Raw genomic sequence first — 13,516 nt, 5'->3', positions numbered from 1 at the left:
AAAACTTCCCAAGAACACGAAAGGCCTCAAAAAAAAGGTGGAACACTCCTAACGAGATTCCTATTAACATCCCTCATCATTCTGCACCATTTCTTTAAGGCCCCTTCACCCAACTCACTAATTTGACTAGTTAGGCCTTGCAGCCCCAAGAGCCCCTTTTAGCCCTCCTAGAAACAAGGGAAGTGCTATAACTCACAAAATCCCTTAACAAGGCACCTTGGCATATACTAGACTTTTGTTTCATATGATCAACCCTTAAAGATTTTGTAGGTCTTGGCCTCCAGTATCATCTGTACAGTACGGATTCGGAAAACCCTACTTTTAAGGGTTTTGAGGGCAATGTTAGTGTTTCTTCTTCTAGAGGTGTCAAACTCCTTGCCCAACCTCCTCCTTTGACTTGTATCACCTTCATACACTACTCTTGCATTGCCAAATTAAGATTGATCCATATCAATCCACTGTTCCTCACAAATTGCTTTACAAGCTTCTTCTTTGCACCTCACCAAGCTTGTTTGCTTGCCTAGGGCTTGCTTTGAAAAATAGAAAAAGGCCTTCCACAAACTAAACCAGCCATATTTACAATATGTACAGAGGCTATTGCTTGGTCTCCAAGAGCCATGGTGATTAGACCAAGGACATTGAAGCCATATCACATTTCATAACTGGAGCACAAAATTGGACAATAGGTTCAAAAGAAATAAATAATTTTCTAAATCCTATAAAATACGTACTTGAAAGCAAAACAACTGTATACAAATTTAGAACATGAATTCAGGATGCTATTCCCTCAAAAACAGTTCTTCATTCAATCCAAAACTTCAACCAAATTCCAAAACTATGCTTCAGATTCACAAACTATCCTACTACAGGTGGTATCCGTACACCCAATTTTTTCCAACCCTTCAAAATGATTTGGAAAAGTCTTAAATAGACTTCATGTTCCATCCTAGCCTGTAGCTCCAACTATAATTGCCCAATTCGTTGATTTAGCAAAAACTGCCTAAAAGTTGTCAAGCAATTTTGCAAAAATTGCAAAGTTGTCAATGCAACTTTTGACAACTTTTGCAATTTTGCTTCTAGACTCTTCAAATTTGCATAGGATGTTACCAATCCTCCTAGTATGACCTTAGAACTTCTAAGGATCACCTTTACATACTTCTTGCCTCCTTTTAAGGCATTTTCCCTCATTTTGTCTCTTAGAGCAACTTTTGCAATTTTCTCTTTATCAGGACCTAATTGAGAAAATCAGACTCTTAATCAAAAACCTATCAAACCAAACCACCTAAACACACCTTGGGACTTTATTAGTAGTCCTTATTACCCCGATGGTTGTTTAGGCTATTTACAAACCAAAATTAGACTTAGGGTTTTACCTTTCCCTAGTTGCTCCTACACCATTCTCCCCTTGTATGAAAAAATTAAGGTACTGCTGGAGATAGGTACTCAGTGCTGATGCCTAGCTTCTTGAAGTCACCGTCATAAATCCAGGTTGCCTTAGCCTCAGGTAAATCCATCCATTTCACCAAATGCTCCTTGTAGACCTTATTTCTTGAGCTCTTCTTTACCCTGGAGTCCAATATTTTCTCAATTTGAGGTTGCTTCTTGTCAGGTACCTTCATGTCTGCTATATCCTTGTTCAACTCTTCTTGATACTCTATGTCATCCATCTTAGGACCTTCGTAAGGTACTAATCTTTCACATTAAAAATTGGGGAGAGAGCTATTTCCTTGGGTAGATCTATTTTATAGGCATTGGGCCCATACTTTTCAAGGATTTTGCACGGCCCAATCCTTCTCATTTGTAACTTGCTAGGAATCCCCTTTTGTAACCTGGCCTTGTTGAGATACACCATCAGCAAGTCTCCTTGAAATTGTAGTTCTCTCCTTCAGTCATCTTTCTTCTCCTTCAACTTTTGACTAGCTTCCATCAAAGTTTGCTTCACCTGTTCATGTACCTCCTTCATTGATTGCACAAAGTCATCAGCTTGTCCACTGATCTTGTCTTGTGAAGGTAGGTTCCTCAGCTCCGTGATACCTCTTGGGTGAGTACCATACACCACTTGGGAAGGACTTAGCCCTGTTGTCCTATTCTTGCTGTCATTGTATGCAAATTCAGCTTTGGATTTACTTGTTCCCAAGTTTGTCCACACTCTTTGGTAAGACACCTTAGAAGTTTGCCCAATACCCTGTTTATTACCTTTGTCTGACCATCAGTTTGAGGATGGTAGGCAGAGCTATGTGCTAATTTTGTTCCAAGCCTTTTCCATAGGGTCTTCCAAAAGTGCCCCATAAACTTGACATCCTTGTTAGCTACTATGCTTCTTAGCAAGCCACCTATCCTAACCACTTCCCTGAAGAATAGGTTGCCAACATTACTTGCATCACGAGTTGTCTTGCATGGTATGAAGTGGCTCATCTAGCTGAACCTGTCTACTACCGCAAAGACACTATCCATCTCTGTCCTAGTCCTTGGTAATACCACTATAAAATCCATGTTGATGCATTCCTAAGTTCTATTAGGAATAGGGAGAGGTTGTGCATTTGATGAAGTCCCCTTTACCTTTTGACATATATTGCATTGCTCCACGTACCTCCTAACATCTCTTTGCATTTTAGGCTAGTAATATAAAATCTTTCCACAAGATCCAAAGTCTTATTAAGAGCGAAGTGCCCACTCATGCTCCCATTGTGCTTCTCTTGGATGAGGTTCTCTCTCATGGATCCCCTTGGGATGCATGACTGTTCTCCTTTGAATAATAGCCCATTCTACAATGTATATTCAGCAAAATCACTATGGAATTTGTTAGCAAAATCATTACATACCTTACAAGCCACTGAGAAATCAATGTCCTCATATAGGTCTTTGAAACCATCTAAGTCAATGCTCTACAAATTGACTTCTTGCACTGTCAACAATCTCTTGCTCAAAGCATCTGCCACCTTATTGTTTGCCCCTTCCTATGCTTGATAGTGAAGGTATAGGATTGGAAGAACTTCATCCATTTGATGTGTCTCAGACTTAGCTTTTCTTGTGAATTAATAAAACTTAGAGCTTGGTTATTTGTGAAGACAACAATCTCCTTTGGCAACAAGTAGTGCCTCCACTTCTTGAGGGCTTGGACAAGTGCATAAAGCTCTAGGTCATATGCTGAATACCTTGTCTTGGTTTCATTAAGCCTCCCACTGAAAAATGCTACTAGTTTGCCCTCCTGGCTCAAACTGCTCCAAATGCTATGTTACTAGCATCACATTCCACCACAAATGGTCTCGCAAAACTAGGTAGAACCAAAATAGGTTGGGTTGCTACCTCCTTCAATCTTTCAAAACTCTGATCTACAGGTTTGGTCCACACAAATTTAGTCTTCATGCCCCTTTTGATTGTGTCCATCATAGGTGCACATATCTCACTAAACCTCCTTACAAACTTTCTATACAATTGTGCTAAACCATGAAAACTCCTAACCTTAGTAGCAGATCTAGGTATAGGCCAACTCAAAATAGCCTCTACCTTGTCTGTATCCATCTTAAGGTTTTCTTGGGATACTACAAACCCCAAATACACCAATTCCTCTTTCATGAATTCACTCTTTTCCATGTTTATTGTCAATTTCTCCTCTTGCAACTTTCTCAACACTAACTCCAAGTGTCTCATATGTTCCTCCTTGGTCTTGCTAAAGATGAGAATGTCTTATAAGTACACCACAACAAACACCCCAATGCAATCCTTGAAAACCTCATTCATGACTCTCATGAAGGTACTTGGTGCATTGGCAAGGCCAAATGGATGTCAACCACTCATAAAGGCCTTCGGTAGTCTTAAATGAAAACTTCCATTCATCCCCCTCTTTCATTCTGATCTGATAGTATCCACTTTTACGATCAATCTTGGAAAAATACCTAGCTCCACCTAGACAATCCATCAAATCTTCTATTCTAAGAATGGGAAATTTGTACCTAATTGTGATTCTATTAATTGCCATTCTCCACTTTCCTCCTGTTTTGGGTGCTAAGACCACTGGTACTGCACAAGGACTGATGCTCTTCCTAATCAGCCTTGATCAAGCAACTCTTGAACTTGCTTTGCAATCTCCTTATTCTGCTCTGGAGTCATCTTGTATGCAGCCTTGTTAGGTAGTGATGCCTGTGGTATGAAATCAATCTGATGACTTGTGGCCCTCTTAGGTGGTATGGTAGGTGGTGCTCCATCACAAATGATGTCTTTAAACTGGTCCAATAGCACTTGCACTTCTGTAGGTATAGGTGTGGATGTTTTTGTCTCTTCCTCCTTAGGCTTTAGCATAACATCATAACCTACTCCTTCACTTTCTTTCAAGTCCTTAAGAAATTCCTTTCCACTCGTGAGCAAGGCTTTAGTAGTAGTTTTCTCCATCTTATCTTCTTCCACTATGGACTGGATTCTATAAGTGACACCATCTTTTTTAAAGGAATACTTGTTCTTCTTCCCATGATGCACTACCTCCCTATCATACTGGCAACGTCTTCCCAACAGTAGGTGACAAACATCCATGGGAAGCACATCACACAAGATTCTGTCCTCAATGGTGATTTTTGCCCACACTTGTTAATTCATTGGGATGTTCTACTCCTTATCTAGCCAAGTCACCTTGTAAGGGCACACATGTGGTATCTTGGTCAAACCAAGCTTTTGTACTATCTCCTCTGACAAGACATTATTAGTAGACCCTGAGTCTATGATCACTTTGCATACCTTGCCGAATGTTTTGTAGGTTGTCCTAAACAATGCTCTCCTCTACTTAGGCTCATCTTGAACTGGCTCTTTAACCAATACCCTCCTCAAGATGAGGTTTTCACCTTTTTCCACATCAAGGTCCACTTCTCATGCGTTCTGATTGCCCTCTTCTTGGACATGGTAAATCTTCTTTTCCCCATAAGAAGATGATGCCTTTGTTGGACATCAATAAGAAGGGTGTCCCAACTTGCCACAATTGTAACACTTCATCTTACTAAAGTGTAACTCTCTGTTGCTGTTACCATATTTGCCTTTGCCTCCATTGTTGGACCCTCTGCCTCTGCTAGAGCCTCCTCTCTGACTAGTTTCATTGGTCTGCTCACTCCACTAGTCCCTATGGTTTCTTTGCTCATTACTTCTGCCACTAGAGCCTCCCCTAGAACCACCTCTAAAGTCCTTACCTCTACCTCTGTTCTTAGAACTGGAGTCTCGTTTCTTCCTTAGTTTTTCTTCCACCTTCCCAGCTATTGGAAAATAACTCTATAGAGTGGTGAGGCTAAACAAACTCATCCTGTATAGACCATTTAAGACCATTCAAGTACCTTGCTACCTTGATACTCTCTTCTTCTTGCACTCTTGATCTTAGTGCCAATTTCTGAAACTTCTCCGTGTAGGTAGCCACATCAAGATCTTTCTGCCTGAGGTTTCGCGTTTGCTTATGGATCTAAATCTCATAATCCTCTGGTAGGTATGTTTCTTTGATCTTTGCCACCATTTCTTTCCAATTAGCTATAGGTTTCTTTCCCTCACTTTCCCTTTCTTCTTGCACAAACTTCCACCATGTCAAGGCTTGGCCTTTCAACCTAGACTTTGCAAACCTCATCTTTTGGGCCTCTATTGTCCCTTCACACTCAAAGTAGTTTTCAATGCTCCCAAGCCATTCTAAAACTACCTCTGCATCCATCTTGCCATGGAGTAAGGAAACATTCTCTAGACTCTTCCCTCCAAATGCCTTGAGGGCTTTCAAGAATGGTTCCTGTTCACCAAGTGGAGGATTTGGTTTTGGTATCTCATCCTCCATACTCACCTTTTCTTTACCCCTGTAAAGGTTTGCATCTTCCTTAGCTTGGGTCGTCTCCTTTATCTCTTTAAACTTGTCTTTCACCTCCTCTAGGGCCTCATCTAGTACCTTGGTCTTGTCTTCTATGAGCTTCTTTTGCTCATCCACTTCTTTTGCCAACTCTGCATTGGTAACCATCTTGGAAGATCCACTTGGCTCAAGGGAATACAACATGCTACCACAAACCAAATCTTATGGCTCTGATACCACTTTGATGGGGAGCTTCTTCAACTAAGAGCTTCTAACTCTTCCCTTGCTAATCCTAGCCCACTATAGGGTCTTCTCTTCCAACCCTAATTTAGAGGGTCCCTCTACAATCCCCTTTCTACAAGAAACTCACCACCAACTCAAAACTCCAATGCCATTGACCCAATTCACCCCAAGACACCTTCTCTGGCATAGAATGCTAGAAACATTCCAAGAACACCAAAGCCTCAAAAACAAGGTGGAACACTCCTAATGAGATTCCTATTACATCCCTCGTCATTCTGCACCATTCTTTTAAGGTCCCTTCACCCAAATCACAAATTTGACTAGTTAGTCCTTGGAGCCCCTTTTAGCCCTCCCAGAAACAAGGAAAGTGCTATAACTCACAAAATCCCTTAACAAGGCACCTTGGCATATACTAGAATTTTGTTTCATATGACCAACCCTTAAAGATTTTGTAGGTCTTGGCCCCTAGTATCATCCGTACAGTACAGATTTAGAAAACCCTACTTTTAAGGTTTTGAGGGCAGTGTTAGTGTTTCTTCCTCCATAGGTGTCAAACTCCTTGCCCAACTTCCTCCTCTGACTTGTATCACCTTCATACACTACTCCTGCATTGCCAATTAAGATTGATCCATATCAATCCACTGTTCCTCACAAATTGCTTTACAAGCTTCTTCTTTGCACCTTGGCAACCTTGTGTGCTTGCTTGTACAAATAGCAAAATGGCCTTCCACAAACTTCACCAGCCATATTTACAATATGTATAGAGGCTATTGCTTGGTCTCCAAGAGCCATGGCGATTAGACCAAGGACACTCAAGCCATATCCCATTTCATAACTGCAGGACAAAAACTGGACAGCAGGTTCACAGGAAACAAATAATGTTCTAAATCCTATAAAAAATGTACTTGAAAGCAAAACAACTATACACAGATTCAAAACATGAATTCAAGATGCTATTCCCGCAAAAACAGTTCTTCATTCAATCCGAAAACTTAAACCAAATTCCAAAACTATGCTTCAGATTCACAAACTGTCCTGCTACAGGTTGTATCCGTACACCCAATTTTTTCCAACACTTCAAAATGATTTGGAAAAGTCTTAAATAGACCTCATGTTCTATTCTAGCCTGCAGTTCCAACTATAACTGCCCAATTCGTTGATTTAGCAAAAACTGCCTAAAAGTTGTCAAGCAATTTTGCAAAGATTGCAAAGTTGTCAATGCAACTTTTGACAACTTTTGCAATTTTGCTCCTAGACTCTTCAAATTTGCATAGGATGTTACTAATCCTCCTAGGATGACCTTAGAACTTCTAAGGACCACCTTTACATACTCCCTGCCTCCTTTTGAGACTTTTTCCCTCATTTTGCCTCTTAGAGCAATTTTTGCAATTTTCTCTTTATCAGGACCTAATTGAGAAAATCAGACTCTTAATAAAAAAACCTATCAAACCAAACCACCTAAACACACCTTGGGACTTTATTAGTAGTCCTTATTACCCCAATGGTTGGTTAGACCATTTACAAACCAAAATTAGACTTAGGGTTTTACCTTTCCCTAGGTGGTCCTGCACCATGTTCAAAGACCATTATTTTAGAGATCCTTTAACTGCTTCTGAAAACTCATATTTTATGTGTATGAGTAGATGTGCCATTGTATAGGCTTATAAATTATGACTCCGTTATACTAGATGCTCTTTTATGCAATGCCTGTAGATTACCATAGCCTTGTATTTATGCAACTATCATATAGAATATATGTTTATTAGAAATAGTGAACAATCAATAAATGCAGAAGTATGTTCTTAGTCCCCTCCCCTCATCTTTAATCTGTACTTGTTGTATTGAGAAATGCTCGTCCACTTGTGCTTCATGATGCCCAGCACTATCATTTGCAATGCTAGAATGTCCTTGTTCAGTCCTTGTCTTTTACTTATGCCTCTACATCCACAACCATTTCTAAGGAATCTTGTTCTCTTTGCCTGTCATCGCGTCATTGAGCCCTGAAATCTTTGCTTTCCTGAAACTTATCTTTCCTGGGGATTTGTCAGTTAGTCAAAGTGAGCTTGTCCCTGTTCACATATTATTTTCCTGAAGAAAATAAGTGTTTTATAATAGTGATCACCATCATTTATGCTGCATTATATGCAAACACGTAAAGTACTCTATTAACACCTAAAGTACACTATTAATCACTAAGATAAAACCTTAGAGGTTTCACAAATGGAGGTCCCAATTTTCCAAAAATTGGGGCTACATGAGGTTGGATATGATATCAGTATATGGAACATACATATATGTATGTATTTGTATACACATGCATATGTAAATAGATATATGTATATGTTTGATTTACTTTACATACTGATAACCCATGCTATTCGATACTTTATGATCATGCCTTGATCGGGCTATATATATATTAATATATATGTTGAGATAGTTCCTCTCATGAATTCATGACATTAATGACAATAAACATATCATGACAAACTAAATTAAGTTGATGTCCCGAAGTGTGCCGGAGGTCATGATACTTGTCATGATGGACTACATTAAGTGGTTGTCCTTGAGATCATGACTGTTATTTGATAGACTACATTCATTTGTTATCCCGTAGTGCTAGATATCAGATAACACACATCTTTCCAAGATATAACATGTTCTTTTCGTAGGTATCTAGGATTTGATGCCGGTGCACATACCAAAAGAATATAAGTATTATGAATAGCATATGATTGATATTTCTTGTCGAATCATGCTTCAGATTATTTTGAAAGATAACATCTAAATTGATGGATATATGTTGATATTCTTAATTACGTATTCTAGGAATATCATACTGAGATGATATCTCTCCATATACTTGAGAGCATAATGTGTTCTATTACTATAACAGTCCTCCCTGGCAAAGAGGGAGTGTTAAGGTTGTAGCTTTAGTTGGATTGAACTGACTTGGAGATAAACCTTTTATGGTTGTTGGTAAATTATCATTTAGAAAATACTCTTATATCTAGTTTTATATATATATATGTATGTTATTGTTAATATATTATTTAATGATGATTAACCATAGAGACATGTCTCCTCATATTTATAAGTCATTCAGATTTACATTTGGAACATATCAATACTATGGCAATGTTATTACATTTGCAGAAGCGATCCTTGTTACTCAATAGATTGAGAAGTAGGATTTTGTATCATTACCCATTGCTGAAGCTGAATACATTGCAACATCCTCATGTTGCACTGAGGTACTGTGGATGATGAAAACTCTGAAAGATATTGGCATATCATTTGATGAACTGATCTCAATGACATGTGATAATTACAGTTCTGTAAATATATTCAAGAATTTGATTCAACACTCCAAAACAAAACATATATCCATTATCATTTTTTGAGAGGTGTTAGACAATGAGGTAAGATTTGAGTATGTATTTAAAAAGGAGCAGACTGCAGATATTTTTACGAAACCATTGCGCAAGGATACTTTTGAGTATCTTAGGAAGACGTTGGGTGTTCTGCCCCTTTGTAATGTTTAGTAAATGCACCGATGTGCATTGGTCTAGGATATTCTATGCTTATTCTTATTTGGACTAGTGCTTGTTGACTTCTTAGGGGGAATAGGGTGAGTTTTTTAAGGTGGAGTTTTTCCCTTTGTCATTTTTTTCAAAGGGGGGGAAGAACGTTGACTTCAATGCTGACATTATTTGAATTTTGAGCTCTTTGCATTGTTATCGATGAATGTTGACATCAATGACAAAGGGGAAGATTGTTGGAATGTGATGCTGATGCCATCATTGTTGTTGTCATTAATGGTTGTCATTGATGTCCACATATCTTAGTTATTTGGAGAGTTGGTTCGTTGGTAATCCGGATTTGTGTGCTCCAGATGATGTGCTAATCAGATCTATCTTTAGCAGTGGTTGTCCTGGTCCCATTTATCTTGCAACATAATGTGGTTCACCTCTTTGGTTTTAGGCCTATCTGGAAAAATGGTTAGCATGCTCTGGAACAAATGCTTGTATTGTAACGTGCATATCCTATTTTTTGGTCTTGTTTGTTATGATGAATGTGTAGTGTGTTGATTTAAGGGATGATTTTCAGTGTGGTCCATGTTTCATTCCTTACCGTTGCAGGAATGTTTTGTGGTAACCTATTTTAAATAATATTAGGCTGAGTTAGAATTTTATATGGCATGGCATGGCATAAGTAATGATTGTCCTTTGATTGATGTGAGAGAGATGCGTGTGATGAATGCAAACTTGATAAGAAAATGTTTCTGCATTGATGAGTATGCAAATGAGTGCAACCGGTAGCAGACTGAAATATACTTCCAGTGTTGCTGTTGTTGGTGATAGTAATCTTAGTGGTGGATTCTTTTAGTTTTTCTGGCAGTGATCCTTTATCTTTTAGGCAGTGAGCCTTAGCCTTTCAGGGCATTTAGTCCAACTGCTAATGAGCCTTACCTTTAGTGAACAAACTAACAGTGAGCCCTTGTATAAAAAACTTTAACCAGTGTCACCTTAATCAGTGTTTTTATTCATAATAAATAGCTTCTCCGTTGTTTTTCCCATCTTGGGTTTCCACTAAATTATAGCGTTCACGGTGTATGGTGTTACGACCCACTTATTTGAGAGTTGCATCCACCACATTAGTGGCAGAACAAAAAATTCATTAAAGAAATACAACAAATACAACAACCTTAACGACCTAAATGTAACTAACTAATTTATTCCATCATACTTCTAATACAGTCTAATATATTTACTAATATAAGACTCCAAAGCTCTGATCAATTGGTAATTATGGTCATGCTGGGAGATGAAGTGTCAATATCTTGTTGTTAATGCAGATTTTACTTTGTAGTGCATAATTTACATAAAGTCCTTCCTATCCCAGAATAATCTTGGTTTTTCCTATTGTATGAAATAGGGTAAGGAATGTTGTTGAGGTTAGGCTGTTTTATTTCTAGCAAATTAAGATCTTGAAATAACAGATGAAATTTTGAAACCAAGTCAGCACCTCTGAATATCAAATTGAGTACTTTTCATGCATGCTTTTTTGTTGGTAGCTTCGCTATCTTATGTCAGTTCTTTTTGTTTTGGATGTGTCCTCCACTTGATAAAATTTGCCTTTTAAGGAAAATACTTATATGGTGAAGTTCGAAAAATAATTATAATTGAGTTTCTTGAGGTTCACACTCTTTTCTTAATAGCCTTGTAACAAACTTGTTTCTTGTAGGTAACTGTTGTAAATCCAGCAATGGAGTCAGCATTGGAAAGTCTGAAGAAATTTGCCCAGGATGTCTTTTTTCAGAGAGTTCAAAAGAGCAGGTTGAGTCATGGAGTTGCTTGGAGGCATCCACCAAATGCAACTGATAACGAGAGGTGCCGTCAATGGGCAAAAATCCAGCTGATAGATTTTATTGAAGCTCTTTCTAATGCTGAATTTGGGGTCAGTTGCCTCTGAGTTTTAATGCATTATTTCCAGTATCTTATCTTATAATCTTGTGTCTCTTGTTTTCTGGATAAAAATTAGCTTTGTCCTAGAAGTCTTGCTGACATTCTAATGCCATGGTTGGTGTCAAAGCATGCCTGTTTCTTAAAAAAACTGTTTAGTATCTTCTCATCATTAATATTTTGGTAGTAACTTTTAGGAATATTCTATTGCCTTGATCTGTCGTACTTGGGCTTCATTATGGTTGAGTATATACATATTTTAAGCAAAAGAATTGCTGATGCCTGGGCATCATCTAGAAGTTGACCTTTCTAATGAATTGTTTTGGCTGTCTGTGTCCTGGGTATGTCACGGCACCAGAATATATCCCCGTGTAACCCTGTGAATTACCAATAGAGGGAAATTTGAGCAATGTGGATCAACCAAAATGGTTAATAAAGAGAAATATAAAGGATGTAAACATAAAGCTAGGGAGCATGTAAAACACTGAAACCTCAGGGCTTCTTTCATTGTGTTTTGGGGATAGCAAAGGGGCGAAGAACATGTCTCTGTGTGATCCTGTGAATTACCCATTTAAAAAGGGAAATCTCATCAATGTGGATTGACCACAATAGTAATGAACTGAAATATCTAGAAAGTAAACATTAAGGAAGTGAACATATAAAGCAAATAAGGCTTCTTGTTAGCAGGCATTTTGAGAAGTGAAGACTGAAATTTATTGACTTTTCTCCCAGCTAGAAGCTTAATTAATATTGGGCATGTTTGATGATTGGTATCAGTATCAATTTTGGGTCAAACAGTTATATAATATAGTTTGTACTGGATAGAAGGTTGAAAATTTATCTCTTCTCCATCGAAACATGTATTTTCAAGTCAAGCTTAGCACCTGGTTACTTCATTTTGCTTTTTTTCCCTGAAGGGAGAAGCTCAAAAGGATGAGCTATATATCTGATCAGATTGAAGTTTGAGGTTGGCTGGATTTAAATAATTTGATTGTCAATAAGAAGTACTTAATATAATTTTGGCTCTTAAGTGTTATGGTTTCAATGTAATTTTCTAAATGTCCAAGTTTCTATTGTGTGTGCAAACTCTTATGGTGTGAGCTGAAGGTCGGATCCTTTCATGTAAAGAATAGTTAGATTGATATTCTAAGTTAAGAATTTCATAAAACTGGATCTCAGATATGCTTCTGCTGCTCCTATTAAGGTAGAGCTTGAGGAAAGTGAAGGTCTCGTGCATTTGTATCAAAGCAGAGGGGATGATAACAGTCTTATTCTGCTTTATGTTTTTCTTGTTGTTATAGGGTCACATTTTCTGTTTCCTTGAGCTGGTTGGTTTTATTCCTCGATGATATAACAATAGGGTTTTAATCTGCTGTTGTTTGGCTGCTGTCTGTCTGTGCTCGATCTTCTGGCAGCATTCTGTTAGTGGGTTTCAGATACTGGCAAAATTTGTTTCTCAAGAATTGTTTGTTGATGCATCTAGTTGAAAACCCAAATCCTTCAAAGGAGATGCACAAGTCAGCATGAATTCTAGTATTAATACTCTGGTCTTATTCTTTCTACCTCTGAGCAACCTCGTTGCTTTGAAAAGCAAAGAGAACAGTTGGGTATCTAATAGGGCCTTCAGTTGCTTAAAGTAACATTGGACAAATCAAGATCAGGCTTGTCTGTGTCTTTTCTACTATCTTGACTTGTCATTTCTTGAACCCATAACCTGTAAGCAGAGTACATGGAATTATCTTCAAAGGCAGTGGAGTTAACTTCACTGTTTGTTTGGTGATTGTGTGGATTTACAAGAAAAAATTACCTAATATACTGCTGACAGGGAGCTGTATGGTATGTTCCAAGCTGGCTTTCCATCATCTTGGACAGTCCTTCTCTAAACAGTTCATATTGACAAACATGTAAAGACAAGTCTGTAACATTCGCTGAGGAATAAAAATGTCGAGCAAAATCCATCAAATAAGGGATATACTGAGGTCACTGTTTTTCTTGGCAAGACCGTCAG

At 38.2% G+C, this 13,516-nt stretch overlaps 1 protein-coding gene across 2 annotated transcripts in view; it reads left to right on the top strand.

Annotated features, from left to right (window-relative positions):
* The window catches only part of LOC149531666 (uncharacterized), a 158,590-nt gene that overhangs the window by 77,532 nt on the left and 67,542 nt on the right, over positions 1–13,516 (top strand). For both annotated transcript variants that reach the window (XM_089809432.1, XM_089809431.1), the window contains exon 8: positions 11,291–11,503. In XM_089809432.1, the coding sequence (XP_089665558.1) occupies positions 11,291–11,503 (213 nt within the window). The remainder of the gene's footprint in view (positions 1–11,290; positions 11,504–13,516) is intronic.

Source organism: Cupressus sempervirens, chromosome 11 (assembly GCF_028749045.1).
Source record: "Cupressus sempervirens isolate cs-2001-9-10 chromosome 11, ASM2874904v1, whole genome shotgun sequence".
Classification (NCBI taxonomy): Eukaryota; Viridiplantae; Streptophyta; class Pinopsida; order Cupressales; family Cupressaceae; genus Cupressus; species Cupressus sempervirens.
The sequence above is the reverse complement of the archived record's forward strand: the minus strand, read 5'-3'. Positions and strand labels throughout refer to the sequence as shown.